The sequence below is a fragment of the Cnephaeus nilssonii genome (genome assembly GCF_951640355.1).
Source record: "Cnephaeus nilssonii genome assembly, chromosome: 9".
Taxonomy (NCBI): domain Eukaryota; kingdom Metazoa; phylum Chordata; class Mammalia; order Chiroptera; family Vespertilionidae; genus Cnephaeus; species Cnephaeus nilssonii.
The window spans coordinates 59,407,049-59,423,072 of NC_137080.1; the positions used below are offsets into that span (position 1 = coordinate 59,407,049).

General features: G+C 40.8%; 1 protein-coding gene and 1 long non-coding RNA gene across 3 annotated transcripts in view; one reads left to right on the plus strand and one right to left on the minus strand.

Moving 5' to 3' along the window:
* The first annotated feature begins 4,015 nt into the window (after positions 1 to 4,015).
* HMGN3 (high mobility group nucleosomal binding domain 3) overlaps positions 4,016 to 16,024 on the plus strand; it is a 38,597-nt gene continuing 26,588 nt past the window's right edge. Inside the window, exon 1 of one of the 2 annotated variants that reach the window (XM_079780282.1) lies at positions 4,016 to 4,331. In XM_079780282.1, coding sequence (XP_079636408.1) covers positions 4,317 to 4,331 — 15 coding nt within the window. In that variant the 5' untranslated portion in view covers positions 4,016 to 4,316. The remainder of the gene's footprint in view (positions 4,332 to 16,024) is intronic. The other variant, XM_079780281.1, reaches the window with a different exon arrangement.
* LOC307104965 overlaps positions 4,338 to 16,024 on the minus strand; it is a 544,872-nt gene continuing 533,185 nt past the window's right edge. Inside the window, exons 2-3 of the long non-coding RNA XR_013813961.1 lie at positions 4,859 to 9,323; positions 4,338 to 4,726 (exon numbers count right to left, since the gene is read on the minus strand). This is a non-coding gene — a long non-coding RNA (uncharacterized lncRNA). The remainder of the gene's footprint in view (positions 4,727 to 4,858; positions 9,324 to 16,024) is intronic.

Below are 16,024 nucleotides of genomic sequence, written 5' to 3' on the forward strand. Positions count from 1 at the left end.
CTCCTTCAGTGCTGCCTGGGAAGATGGGGGGGGGGGGGGGGGGTGCTATTCTAGAGATCTGAGGTGTGCAGCTTTTAATCACCCTTCAGGGTCCTTGTAAGTTGAGAAGAGGAAGAAGAATGTGAAGGAAGCAGGTAGTGCCAAGCAAAACTGGAATTAAGAAGAGATAAAGCACAAGCACAAAGTGAGGTCTGTGGGAGTTTCACCCACAGAACTAAGCTCCTGCTTTGAAAGTGTGCTAAGAAATCAATAGGCTTTCACAGATACACATCATTAGAATTGAAGAACCAGCATTCAGCAAATATTTGTTGAGAGCTAAGGCCTAGTCCAGAATTCTCAAATTCTAGTATAAAAACACCCGCATGTTTGAAATGCGGATTCCTAGGTCCAGCCATAAAGACTCTGAATTATGATCAGGCAGCTCCTGTGATTTTGGATGGATGGCTCTTAGACTGTCATAATGACTTTGTAAAAACAAAATGTGGATTCTTCAGAAGTTATCATCCAATCAGGGACTTGACAAATAAAAATAAAATAGAATATTCTTTTGCCACCTTTTGTTTGTTGTTTTTGCTGTTGTTTTGTTACACTCCTAATCTTATTCACCTCTGGCCTGTTTACTGAAGAGTAACAACCCAGAATCACACACCTGTCAGAGCAACAGTATATAAATTCTAAAATCTGACTTCTCCAGTAATTTGCCATTACTTAGAGCAAAATCCTAAGTAAGCCTCCTTGAGAGACAGAAGGAGGGACAAATCAAGAGGGAGGTGATTTGCAAGTGATCATTTCCTTTCAAGATTTGAACATTAAGGACCTTTCTTCTGAGGAACATACTGATGGAGCGCCAAAGATTCAGAAGATTCATTAGGGCTATGCAGTAGCTTTAAAGTTTGTGCACTAACTCATCCTAAAAGTACATTTCAAGTCACAACCTATAAAATCCACAACCAACACACTACATACTTGTATTTGTGTGTAGTGTATGTTTATATGGGAATGTATGGGCAAATGGAAACATTTTATAAGACACTACTTACCTTTACCATGTGAAATGCATTCTGATTCTTTCTATGCTCTGCCTTTTCTTCTCTCTCTCTCTCTCTCTCTCTCTCTTGTTTCTGTCTTTCTCTCCCTACCTTCCTTAATGATAGTCAGGATAGTATAAATGATTTTGTCCTGCTGTTTGAAAACTGCTGAGGTAGGTGTAGGATTCTAGCCCCTTGGAGTAGGAAAGAAGGGGAGAGGAGTTGGAATTGGAAAAGAAGCTTGCTCACGAATTTGTCCTTCTTTCTTCCTCAGGCAGTCACTCCCTTCATCCATCCATTGTCTATCTTGGCTTAGATAGTATCCACATACTGTACAGAAGACTTCGGTCTTAGAGTTGATATATCAAAGCAGGAAAAATGCTCAGCGGAATGTACTGATAACAAATGAGTCTTTACTTCCTACCAGGTTGGCCTCCTCACTGTCTTGCATGTGGTAGTCTCATTTTTCTTTTATTGCCTAACCTGTAATTCTAGTTACCCACCAAACCATTCTCTTTGCCTATTCCTCTTCCCTCCAGGGCTGCCAGAGAGGTCTGCACTTCTTTTCCTAGACCTTGAAGGCTACTGAAGGTACAGGGAGAACCCTCCATTCCTTAGTGTCCAGCTCAGGCAGGTGCAATCCACTTCAAAGGAAAGAGAATCTATGTTCTTATTTATTTTACAGCTAAAGTTCTTATTTCCATCGTGTGTAAATGAACTAAGAGACTCAAATGACCCAAGATCCCCACAATCAACTTTCTTTATCCAGCTAGCAAGCTTCATTTTCATTGCAGCCACTTTCCTATGTGCAGTAAAAGCATTCACAATTTTCTCTGCTGTTGATTGTGTTTAGTCTTGAAAAATACAAAGAAGCCAATTTCATGAGTCACTTTTCATCACAGAAGGAAAAAACTCACCCTAGCCCCATTTTTGTTTTGACACCTTTTTATCTCCATAAAGAAAAACAAAAATCCCTGGCTGATTGGTTGGGTGTCGTCCTGTGCACCAAAAGGTTGATGGTTCTATTCCCGGTTAGGGCATATGTTGGGTTAGGGGCTCATCCCGGGTAGAGGGTGGCTGATCGATGTTCCCTTCTCACACTGATGTTCTCTCTCTCCCTCTCCCTTTCTCTCTCACTAAAAATCAATAAAAATAACTAAAGAAAAACAATAATTCAACCCAGATTTCATTTGCTACCAGTTTCCTTCTCATACACATCTTATTAAAACATGTATTCAATGGCTTTTTTTAAACCATCAAGCACTTTGAAAATTAATTATCTTCTAAGACAACTTCATTATAAATATGATTTTTACATAAAATTATTAACCTTGAAGCTTCTATCCAGTTTTAGAGCAAAGAACTGATTTTATCCCAGTTCTTTTGAGTATATTGCAATCCACTGAAAGCAAAGAATCTATAAGCACTAGTTTGAAAAGGTTCTCATATTGGGGCAATCTGAGCATAACAAAATAGCAATAATGGCAATAAGTTGAAATACATCAAATATATAAAAATCCACAGGTTCCTTGAGATAGGATAAAAAAAGAAAGTCATTGATCACTTCTGAAGTTTGCTAGGATACCAATTAACTATTCTGAAATTAACAAAGAAAAAAAATCAAGCATTAAAATTACTCTATGACATTGTTTTATACGTATTTACAGCCTGTTTCCAAAGTGGATTTGGTCATATTTACAGTATAAGACTTCAATACACTTTCCTGTAAGGGAAACTTTTGTCTTCTAATATAATTATGAAACTAACTTTGCCTAATTTTGCTTTTCCTATAATTTCACGTGAATGAAATTATTAGTATAGGCTTTTGTATTTGACTTCTTCCAGGCAACATTTTGTTTTGACATTTATCCATGTAGGAAATTGTGTTCCTCTTTAGTGCTGAGTAGTATTTCATTGTATGTGTTTACCACACTTTGTTTATCCATTCAGTAGTGCTTTTCCTACAGCTGTTGAAATGATCATGTTGGCTTTTTCCTTTATTCTATTAATATGGTAAATTACATTAGATGATTTTCAGATGTTAAACCAACTTTGCATTCCCAGGATAAACCTTCCTGGTCATGATGTAATATCCTTTTAAATGTTGTTGGGTTTGATATACTAAAGATTTTTCAAGATTTTTATGTCTGTGTTTATGAAGGATATTGGTCTTAGCTCTCCTTTCTTTTTAAGAAAGAAATGGCCATGCAGTGGCTTTTGGTATCAGGGTAAAACTGATCTCATAAATTAAGTTTGGAAGTGTTTTTGTAATGCCCATTTTATGCCTAGCAGATCTTTGAGATCAAACATCAAACCATGCATATTTAAATCATGTATATGAAAATATATGCTTCAAATAGGAAAGAATCTGTTCTGACCTTGTTCATTCTTTTTTTAAATTTCCATTACCAATATATACTATTCATCTTCAAGCCTAGTTTGAAATAGCCTGGATTAGTGAGTGATTTATAATCACAGATTTTTTTAAAAATTTGACAGTATTGCAGATGTCCCCCATTTTCTCCCACTTTGTCCCCCTCCACCCAGCCCCCGCCCCTCCCCAGGCCTTCACCACACTATTGTCTGTGCCCATGGGCTATGCATGTATGCATATATGTTCTTGTAATCACAGATTTTAGGAAATAAGAGCTAAACAATTTTAGGGATTAATGTCACTAGATATCTGGAGGCGAAAACCAAGACCCTTCGAGATTGCCAGACTTCCAGAACAGAGCACCTTTCCACATTTAGGAGGTCTCCATCATATAACATTCATCACAAGCCTTTAGGAGTCGTAAACGTATAATGTGTCTGCTGTGTATATACTTACATTAAAAAGTTAATGTGTCCTTCCTTAATATTTTTCCTCCCTATGAAGGTCCGCCCACACTGGCACAGTCCAAAGAGGGAGCAGCAAAACAATGAAACTCCAGGATCCTGTGGCTTGGGGTTTACTAGTAGAACTGGGCATGCTCAGTCGCCAGGCAGATTTTTTTCCGTGAATTGGAAACTACAACAGCGCCTACTGAGCGCGCAGAGGTGGGCGTGCCCTCGTGGAATTTAGAACGTTGTCGCAGCCAATGGGGCCTCGCGGCCAGCTGCCGGCGCTTCTCATTGGAGGAGCGGGGAGGCCAGCGAGTAAAGGGCCCCCCGAGGGAGCCGTGGAGGTGCAGGTCGGAGAGGCCGTGCCCCGCGCGCGTGAGCAGCAGCAGCGGCGGCAACCTCCAGCGGCGGCACCAGCAGTTCCAGCCCGTTGCTTTACTTTTTAGCTGCACGAACATAGTCATTATGCCGAAGAGAAAGGTAAGTCTTACCAAAAAAAAAAAAAAAAAAGATTCCAAAGGCCTTCAAATTGTGCTTCCAGCAAACCTTGCCATTGCCATGGCTTGCGCAGCAGGCGCTCCGTACTGAGTCGGCGATTGCGAATCTCTTCGCTCTCTACGCTCGTTTTCGGATGCTCGTTGTGGACATTTCTCTCCTCCCGTCCGTCCCCATCGATCTCTGAATGTTACTTTCTGTCCAGCGACGCGGCGTCCCCTCTTTTTTGAACTCCTTCTCTGCGGCATGGTTTCCATCTCCTGCCAGAAGCAAAGGCGGCGTACATTTCCCCTTCCAGGAGGGGAGTTCCCTCTGCGAACGGCCGGGTTGTCGTTGGTGCGGAGGAGACAGCGGCGAGAGGGGGGGGAACGGGTGCACGCCTAAGGAGACCGGGGAAGATGAGTCGGACAGATGTTGGGGTGATTCCCAAGCGGGCCGTGCCCACGGCCGGTGCGCCGCGAGGGCTCCGGAGGCTGCGGGCGAGGGAAAGCCATGTTTAAAATAGCACTCACCCCGCGGCTCGCTCCGCCGCAGACCCGTATGTACCCACTCCGGTGTCCGTCAGGCCGGGACGCCGAGGCGGGGCCGGGGCGGCCGGGCTTGCCCCCGCCGTTCGCGGAGAGAGCGGCGGCGGAGTTGGCGACGCGCGAACGGGCGGCGCCGGGCCCTGGGTCACCCACTGTGGCTGCCCAGGGCGGAGGCCACCCGGGCCGCTCCCGCGCCCCGAACCCACAGTCGGGGGCGGCGGGGTCCGCCCTCTCCGCCCCCCCCCCCCCCGTGCGTAGAGGGGACGGGGGTCATATTGGGGTCATGTTGGTCTCATCTTCCCCCTGCGGACTGTATGTCCCCTTCCGCGCGGGCACTGGACTCCAAGTCTCTCGCTCCGGGACGGGTCTTCCTCTCGGAGTCCGCGCGGCGACTTGTCACCGTCCCGGGGAGGGACGGGCGGGCGTCCCGCCACCCGGGGAAAACAGGTGTGTGGCGGCTGTTCTTGAGAAAAGGCTTGGCACCCTCCCGCCGCCTGCACCCACGTTCCCAGCAGTGTCATCCAGCGAGGGTATTCCACTTGAGGCATAATTACAAATAATATCCCGTTTTATCAGTGAAAGGCTGCGGGCTGATTTGTGTGTTTAAGTGAATGCATGACTTAAAAATATTGAAGCTAAAAAAATACAGCAGCTTTTGCATTATCGGTCATTATTGAAAATGATGAAAACTTGTCTGTACTCCTTTTTTAAAAAAACATATTAATTAAACCAGTTTTTTTTTAAAAAAAATATCTTAGTTTGTTTTGCACATGCTGTGTGCTTCTGACTGTGAGAATATTTGGCTTGCATTTTCTATCTCATTTAATCCTCCGAACACCTGGAGGAGTGTTATCACCATTGCAGTGGGGATTAGAAACTTGAAGCACCCACTGTCTCACCAACCAATAGCTAGTTCCAAAGATTTAATTCGATTCTGTAGGTCCAAATTTCTTACCTTCAAACATGACTGACTCCTTCTCTTCATTTAGTGCTGGGTGGGTCAAGAGGAATTTAGGAAATCCAAGATACGACCAGCCTTAGAAGATGGATGGCTTACTGAGGGTGCTAATAACACTTGAGATTCATTATTTGAACTTAATTTTTATGAAAGTATCTTTTTCCAGCCCAGTTGTATTAAAATAAGGATATTAAAGTGATGTCACCATTTTCAGCATTTTATCTGAGCTTTAATGACAAGGCTTGGAATTCTAGTAGAGTCAAAGGAACTAATCATCGAGAAATGGGTTACAGGGTTAGTTGATACCATTTCCTTTCCTTAGAATTATTAACAAATTTAGATAAACAGTAGGTTAGATGTGCACAAACCCTTTATGTTTAATGGACCCTGACATGGTAGAATCCTTGTTGTTCAAGAGCCAGAGTTGGTGAAACCATTACTTTTTCTTTCGCTCCTTGTCCACCTCTCTTAAGGAAATAGAAGGAAAGAAAAGAAAAACAGGAGAGGAGCTGGCTTTTGATTATTGTTTTATTTCTCTGGAAGGCAGCGAACGCTTTGAAGAAGCTAGCCAGGCATTCTGGGACTAGGGACAGACCTGTGTACAGGCACCTGTGTATCATCCCTCAGGACATCAGAGTGTTCTTCAGAGATGACAAACTTCTCCTTGATTAATAGAAAGGTCTTCATTTACACCTAGAGTTCAAAGACCTGGACGGGTGCAGCCACAAATTAAACATGGCTACTTGGCCATTCCCTCCATCAGTTAAACTTTATAGCTGCCTCGTGGAATCCTGGAGTTCACTGGAATTTATATTGGAAGCCATTGTCATTAGGTAAAGCCTGCCTAGATGCAAAGAAAAGAACTGGACGTAATCCGTGCATAGCTTTTGGAGATCTGTAAAGCTGGAGTAACTGTCAAGACATTTACATTCTCGGTGTTGTTGTTTTTACTAAAGGACTGCCTGTTCTACCTTATAAGTTGTAAAAGGGCCCTCACAATACTTTTTGCCATCTTGACCTCTTTTTTAACCTGTTCCCAGAAATCAAGAAAAACTACTTAATGAGCACATGTTTAGGCTTCTGCAGAATAAGAAGAGACATAAACCATCTGGAATAAAAGTATAATAAATTTTAAAAGTAATAAAAACATCTGGAATCCTCGCACTGCTTTAATGCCATGGGGATGCAGTTTGTTCTCATGGAGCTTATATTTAATTCAATGAGGTAACTAGAGTAGCAGATAAAAAACAATTGAATAATATTAAGTTTATGTATATGTTCTAGAATATGTAGTATAGATTCTAAAAGCTGTAGGATAGAAAAGGAAAGAAGGTTGAATTTGGGCTGGTCTTGAAAATGTGGGTAGAACTCATATACAAAGAAAAAAACAGTCATTCTCTGTTATCAGGCATTTGAATGCCTCTTCAGATTGTATCTTAACTTGATAAGGCCTCAGTCACACAACTCAAAGCCCATAATATCTATATTAATGTAAAACATTCTTACATTTCTTTTTTTCATTAATTATATTTTTATTGATTTCAGAGAGGAAGGGAGAGGAAGAGAGAAAGAGAGAGAGAAACATCAATGATGAGAGAGAATCATAAACTGGCTGCCTCCTGCACGCCCCACACTGGGGATCGAGCCTGCAACCCAGGTATATGCCCTGACTTGACCAGGAATCAAACTGTGACCTCGTGGTTCATAGGTCGATGCTCAACCACTGAGCCATGCCAGCCGGGCCTTACATTTCTTAATCATATCTTTATTTTATCTGTATATTTGCATGTGTTGACTACATTAAACCAATTGGCTTTTTATTACTGCTGTAGTATTTTTTTTTAAGTAGTACATCACTCAACAGTGAAGAATCCTTCAATTACATTAAATCTCTTTCTGAGTTTGTGAGATTTAAATAAAATTGACTTTCCCATATATTTATTACCTAATGGGTGGTGGCTCAGTGGGTTACTACTCATTAATGGTGAGTGGAATGGCAGGGAAAATGACAATATTCGTGGACTAAGGTGGTGGTGGGACAGTGTGTGACTGAGTTCTAGGCTGTTCTGGTCAGATGTCCATGAATGTCTGCAGTGGTCACATTATTTGGTGATGATCTGATGTTCTGTAAAGAGTATCAGCCAGGGAGACCTAGAGTCCTAGCATGATTAGCAATAGCAAACACATTTTCACATCCTTCTTCCCGCCCCCCTCCCCAGTTCCTCATCGCTAGAATTATTAGAAACTAGAAACTCAGTGCATGAATTTCGTGCGGGGGGGTAGGTGGGGAGTGACCTCAGCACGGCCTGTGCCCTCTCGCAATCCGGGACCCCTCGGGGGATATCAGCCTGCTGGTTTTCTTCTAACTACTTTTAAGATGTTCTCTGCCTTTGTTTTTTTGTTGTTGTTTTTTTGTTTGTTAGTTTTTTTGTAGTTTCCCTCTAATGCACCCAGGTACTAATTTTCTTTCTCCTCGCAGTCCTCTTAGTCCGGGACCCCTTGGGGGATGTAGCAGTGCACCACGCGGCAGGTAGCCAGGAAGGAGCCCAAATTGGGCCAGGCGCCATGCTGCTTGCGCTTACCCCGGCCTGCTGCATCTGCTGCCACTGCTCAGTAGTACTGCTGCCAAGTCAGGACAGGCTCCCGCCACAGCAGCTGCGCTTGCCAGCCATAGGCCCCGCTTTTAGTGAGCGGCGCTCCCCCTGTGGGAGCACACTGACCACCAGGGGGCAGCTCCTGCATTGAGTGTCTGCCCCCTGGTGGTCAATGAGCATCATAGTGACCGGTCGTTCTGGTCATTCTGCCATAACAGTTGCTTAGGCTTTTATATATATAGACTAGAGGCCCAGTGCACGAAATTCATGCACGGGGGGGGGGGGTGTCCCTCAGCCCAATCTGGGACCACCCTCTCCAATCTGGGACCCCTCAAGGGATGTCCAATCCCAGGCCTAAACGGGCAGTCGGACATCCCTCTTACAATCCAGGACTGCTGGCTCCCAACTGCTCGCCTGCCTGCCAGCCTGATCACCCCCTAACCACTCCCCTGCCAGCCTGATTGATGCCTAACTGCTCCCCTGCCAGCCTGTTTGCCCCTAACTGCCCTCCCCTGCAGGCCTGGTCATCCCTAACTTCCCTCCCCTGCAGGCCTGGGTCCCCCCAACTGCCCCTTCCCTGCAGGCCCGGTCGCCCCCAACTTCCCTCCTCTGCCGGCCTGGTCACCCCTAACTGCCCTCCCCTGCAGGCTTGATTGCCCCCAACTGCCCTCCCTTGCAGGCCTGGTTCCTCCAACTGCCCTCCCCTGCTGGCCTGATCGCCCACAACTGCCCTCCCTTGCAGGCCTGGTCCCTCCCAACTGTCCTCCCCTGCTGGCCATCTTGTGGTGGCCATCTTGTGTCCACATGGAGGCAGCCATCTTTGACCACATGGGGGCAGCCATCTTGTGTGCTGGAGTGATGGTCAATCTGCATATTACTCTTTTATTAGATAGGATGTCTAGTGTATCACATCAGAAATTCTCTCATGAGAAGATTTTCCATTAATTTGGGATGTAAACACTAGTGTTTCTTTATACTTAAAATAAAGGGTTAAGGGGATGGGAGGAAGGCTTTCTGCCTCCTGTTTTGAAATATGAAATTAGGTTTGTTTTTGTTTTTCTTAAAATGGAAAGGCTCAGTAGTGCTGGGCTTGGCACAGGGGATGCTTAACTAATAATACTCAAGATTCCTGACTAATATTTCATAATAATACCACAGATTATAACACCAGAGACAGATTATAAATGAAAATACAGATACATTTGACTATATGAAAAGGAATATTTCGATATGGCAAAAAAAGAAAAAAAGGTGTGGTTAAAATTTAAAAACTTATGAAAAACTGGGGGAATTATTTGTACCAGATATCACTGAAAAAAAGTTGGCTATTTTATTTTTAATTTAAAAAATTTTATTACATTTATTGGAGTGACATTGGTTAATATGATCATACAGGTTTCAGGAGTGGATTACTATGTTACAAGATCTGTATATTGCACTGTGTGCCCACCTCCCAAAGTCAAATCTTCTACCGTCACCATGTAGTGGGCCCTTTTATTCCCCGTTCCCTTCCCTCTGGCACCACCACACTGCTGTTTGTGTTCACGAGTTTCAGTTTTATATCCCACATATGAATGAAATCAAATGGTTCTGAGTTTTTTCTGACTGACTTATTTCACTTAGCAAAATATTATCAAGGTCCATCCATGTTATTGTAAATGGCAGTATTTCATCCTTTCTTATGGCTGAGTAGTATTCCATTGTGTATATGTACCACATCTTTATCCAGTCCTCTATTACAGGACACTTGGGGTGTTTCCATGTCTTGGCCACCATGACTAATGGTACAGTGAACATAGGGGTGCATATATCTTTGCAAATACATGTTTTCGAGTTTTTCGAGTATTTACCCAGGAGAGGGATTGCTGGGTTGTATGGTAGCTCTATTCTTAATTTTTTGAGGAATCTCCAGGCCGTTTTCCATGGTGGTTGTACCAGTCTACATTCCCATCAGCAGTGAATGAAAGTCCCCTTTTCTCCTCAACCACTACAGCACTTGTTATTGCTTGTATTGTTGATAATGGACACTCTAACAGGTGTGAGGTGGTATCTCATTGCAGTTTTGATTTTCATTTCCCTAATTGCTAGTGAGGTTGAACATCTTTTCATATACATCTATTGGCCGTTCGTATGTCTTCTTGGGAGAGGTGTCTGTTCAGGTTCTCTGCCCATTTTTTTATTGGGTTGTTTGTTTGGTGTTGAGTTTTATGAGTTTTTTATATATTTTGGAAATTAATTCTTTGTCAGAGCTACTGTTTGTAAATATCATCTCCCATTTGGTTGGCTGCCTGTTGTCAGTTTCTTTTGCTGTGCAGAAACCTTTTAGTTTGATAGTCTCAAATGTCCTTATGGAAAAGATGTATATTCTTACAAGAAAATAACAGGCTCAAATAGATGAAAATGTTTAGTTGTACTATAAATCAAAGAAATGTATATTATTAAGAATAATGAGATGCAGTTTTTTAAAAAGATTGAAAGTACCACTGCCCGTGGCTGAGTGATATTGAGACTCCATGCAACTCTCAAGCAATGTGTTTGGGAGTATAATTTCCTTAAAAAAAAACAAACACACACACAAAAAAACTTTACCCAGCCAGTTGAACATCAAACTATGAACCAAGAGTTCAATTCCTGGTCAGGACACATGCCAGGTTGCCTACTCGATCCCCAGTGGAGGCATGCAGGAGGCAGCCGATCAATGATTCTCCCTCATCATTGATGTTTCTATCTCTCCCTCTCCATTCCACTCCGAAATCAATAAAAAAATATATTAAAAAAAAAAACTTTATTGAGCTATGATCTACTTACCATAAAGTTCAGTCATCTTTTCAGTGTATACAGATCAATGATTTTTAATAAATTTATAGAGTTGTATAACATTACCATAATTTCGTGCACTGGGCTTCTAGTTTTATATAAAAAGAGTCAAACAGTATGTAGTCTTTTGTGTCTGGTTTCTTTCATTCAGCATGTTTTTGAATTATGGCACATCTCAGTATTCATTCTTTTTTATTGCCCAATAATACTCCATTGGGTGGATATACTACTTTTTGTTTATCTTTTCAGTTTGATAGACATTTGGATTACTCTATATAAGTATTTCATGGACATGTTTTCATTTCTCTAGGGAAGTTTTCAAAAGGTAGAAGTGGTGGTAGCATGAAAGTGTCTTTAACATTTAAGGAACTTCTGCACTATTTTCCAAAGTGATTGTATCATCAGTGCATGAGAGTTCAAGCTTCTCTACATCCTTGCTCATACCTGGTATTGTTAGTATTTTTGCCATTCTGATTAATGTAATTTAGATTTCCCATAATAACTAATGATAATGAGCATCCTTTCCTGTGCTTACTAGCTCAGTGTATATCTTAGGCGAAATGTCTATTCAGATATTTTGCCCATTTTTAAATTGTATTGCTTATGTTACTATTGAGTTGTATGAATTCTTTATATTTTCTGTTTGCAAGTCCTTTATCAGATGTATGATCTGTAGATATTTTCTTCCAGTCTGTGTCTTTAAAAAAAAAACCATCTTAATGATATATTTTAAAGAACAGAGTTTTAAATCTTTGCCTAATCCAAGGCCACAGGTATTTTCTTTTAGATTTTTTATCTCATATTTAGGTCTATGATCCATTTTGAATTAATATTGGATATAGTGTGAGATAAAGGTTTAAATTTTTTTTTGACATGTGGATATCCATTTGGCCCAACACCAATTGTTGAAAAGATAATTCTTTTCCACTGGCTTGCCTAGGTACCTTTGTTGAAAATCAATTCATCATGATTGTAAAGGTTTATTTTTGGGCTCTAAGTGGTGTTCCATTCTCTCCATGTCTATTCTTACATTAATACCACATTATCTTGGTTTTATAGTAAGATCTGAAATCTAATAATGTCAATTCTCCACTTGGTTCTTTTTCAAAACTGTTTTGGCTATTACATCCTTCGCATTTCCATATAAATTTTAGGAGCAGCGTGTAAATTTCTACAGAAATGCCTGTTGTGATTTTGATGGGAATTTAATTACATTTATAAATTAATTGGAGAGAATTGCCATCTTAGCTATATTGAGTTTCCTGGTCTGAATATGAAAGGGTCTGACAAATAGTATGCCATCCATAAGTGCTTACTGAATTTGAGTTAATATTGATATGGAGCCTATATTTGAGTAAAGACTCCCGAATGTCAGTCTTTGTTCATTTTATTTATTTACTAGATGCCCAGTGTGCAGATTTGTGCACCAGTAGGGTCAGGTCCCTCAGCCTGGCCTGCGCCCTCTCTCAATCCGGGACCCCTCGGGATATAGCAGTTCGCGAAGCGGCAGGTGTCCGGGGAGGAGCCCAAGCCGGAGCTGGGCATCGCTCCTGATCATCCAGGCCCCGCTGTGCCTGCTGCTGCCACCACTTGGTAGTGCTGCCACGGAGGTAGGGGAGGCTCACGCTGTCACAACTGCCCTTGCCAGCTGTGAGCCTGGCTTCTGGCTGAGCGGTGCTCCCACTGTGGGAGCGCACTAACCACCAGGGGGCAGCTCCTGCATTGAGTGTCTGCCCCCTGGTGGTCAGTGCACGTCATAGCGACCAGTCGACCGGCTGTTCGGGCATTCGGTAGCTTAGGCTTTTATATATATTGATTCACTCACTCCATGTTAAATAAACATTTCTTGAGCATCATCTTTATGCAAGGCACCATCACTTCAGGAAAGTTATTATTGTTTTTATCAATCCTTTTGAAGTAAATGAATAAATGCCCTATTTTAAGGATCTTTCAGTCTGACAGGGTAGGTTATATACATATGCAAGTATTTATAATTCATGACAAGAAGTAATAATAAGGCACAAGAAAAGCTATGAGCTATGGAGCATTTCAAGGATTGGCCAGAATACATGTCCAAATTCGGGAGAAAAAACCTGACAAAAGTTGTTTGGTTTAAATGGTTGGGGGTTATAGCTTTTTATTATTATTATTATTCTTAAGAGGATGAGTGGTAGTTTGTTACTACAGGTGATCTGTCATTGGTCTTTCTATGAAGTATTGCTTTCTTTGCTGTGTGAGGAAGTTAAATTCAAGGCCTGTTACTACAGTTGAGATTGAATTGTGAACAGTAGCCATCCTTCTCATTAGTAGAGATTCAGTGACTTCTTGGTCCCTATGCCTTTCTGTTAATGGCCTTCTTATGTTTTAAAGGTGGTTGTCTGGAACCACCTTTCTAAGTTGGCTCACCTTATTTGATTGATTATCTAATTTTGAATTAACTTTGTAATCCTAATTCCACTTTAGCATGAAGTCTTTGATGGCTCTGATCTTTTTTATCCCCATAGCTCCTAGCACAGGTACTGTAACTGTTGGTTGAATGAATACATGAATGAATGGTTTTCAATAAGTATAAATATAATTATACTTAAGTATAAATGTAATTATTTCATATACTTGTTGGTGAGTTTGTCCAGTTTACCAGATATATGATTTAGGGCAGGTTTCTTCTTTCTAAGCTTCTAAGTTCCTAAATCTCTAAGACTCAGTTTCCTCATCTATAAAACCAGAATAGAATTATCTTCTACCTCACTGGGTTGTTGAAGGAATTAAATGACATAGTAAATGCAGAGTTCTTAGCACAGTACCTGGCACATGTAAAACAGTAGAGATATTCATTATGTGATATGATATTTTTAATTATTAATAGAACTACTGTGAAATAATAGGCTTGTAGTAAGCACCAACCTTCTATTTAGTAGGAGAACAAATGGCACACACAGTGGATAGGGAGTAAGCATCTCACCCTGGCTGTCTAATTTACTGAAATTATAGGAGTAAATGTTCAGCAACCAAATAAAAATGTAGTGCTTTTGAAAGAACACAAGCTTTAATCTGGTTCATTTTCTTACAGAAAAGAAATGTGTTTAAAAATATCTTCACATAACATTAAAATTCCCCAAGCAAATCAGTTATCAAGTGATCCTCTTTTCTTATATTTTCCTCCTAAAACATTGCTCTTGTTTACACCAAAATTAAATGTATTCCACTTTCCTTCAGGGTACAATTTGGAAATGGTGACTGAAATAAACATCATTTAAATTGTCTGCTTTCATAGTACCTAGTATGTTGAAATATGAGGTTTGTCTCCTGAGTAATTTAAAATTCTGTGTTGAAGATAACAAACCAAATCAAAATGTTGAATTCTTTTTTCACTGGCTGCTTGTTTATTGTACATTTCATTTTCTTCTCAGAAAAATTCAGTCAAATCACGTATTTCTCGTCAGGATTTTTATAGAATCTATTCTTATATCTGTGGACATGTCCAGAAACAGCCATTTAAATATGCTCAAGGCAACTGCATATTAAGTTGCCCATAAAGTAAATGATATGCATATTCACCAGTAAAGAATAGAGAAAACAACTTTAAATTTCAAAATTGGTTCTAAAATTTAATATTTGAAGAGAAATGTACATCAATAACAACATATAAATACATTTGTTACTATTAAAATTTAAATAGCTACCATTTATTGAATGCCTGGATGTACCATTCCTGATCTATGGGCTTTATATTCATTAGGCACCTTAGTTTTAATAAAATTATGTGAAGTTATAAAAATATACGTGGGAAGTATTAAAGTATAATTTCATATAACTTCATTTTACTCTCACAACAGTCCTGTGAGGTTGTCCTCATCTCACAGATAATGATATGACAGCCACAATAAATAACAGTTGGGTAGCTTTCTTTAGTGCACTGAATCCTCCCAGTAAGGTCTGTACCCATTCCATAATACTTCTCATAAATGTTTATTTCTTTTTAAAAAATATTTTTTTATTGATTTTAGAGAGGAAGGGAGAGGGAGAGAGAGAGAGAAACATCAATGATGAGAGAGATTCATTGATCAGCTGCCTCCTGCATGCCAAGGATTGAACCCAAAGCCCAGGCATGTGCCCTTGACTGGAATCGAACCCGGGACCCTTCAGTCCACAGGCCGACACTCTATCCACTGAGCCAAACTGGCTAGGGCAAAAAATGTTTTAATAGAAAACTATAGTACACCTGTTATCAGATTCTAGTTGTATTCATTATCTTGGAGGTTTTTTTTTTTTTTTTTAATCTACCTGTAAGCCAGAGGATCACCACAACAGACCATGGATGGACAACCTTCATGCTTGTTGCCTGGGCCACTCACCACACACCCAAGGGCATCACCAAAGACAGGCAAAGTGCAAACCAGGAAACTCCATCAGGTTGAAACTGCTACTCTCATCCCACCATCTAAAGATGCTTTGTACTGAAATCTAAATATTTCTCAATTGACTGCTCTCCAAACTCAGAAATTGAGTTTATAATTTACTCTATTAACCTTTGTTTTTCTTTTGTTTCCATAGAAATTTCTCTTCTTAAATTACCTGATTGCTCACATGATTACAGGCCTAATCTAGGTGGAAGCTCACCTGCAACACCACCTTATGAAATGAAATATCCTCATGTTCATTCTGTCCTAAGTAATCATGAGTATATGTGATTGCTAATACATCATATTGTGCGATGTAAATAACAGAAAAAATTGAAACCCAATGACCCATTATTCCCCAAAACGTAAACTGACTTAGAAG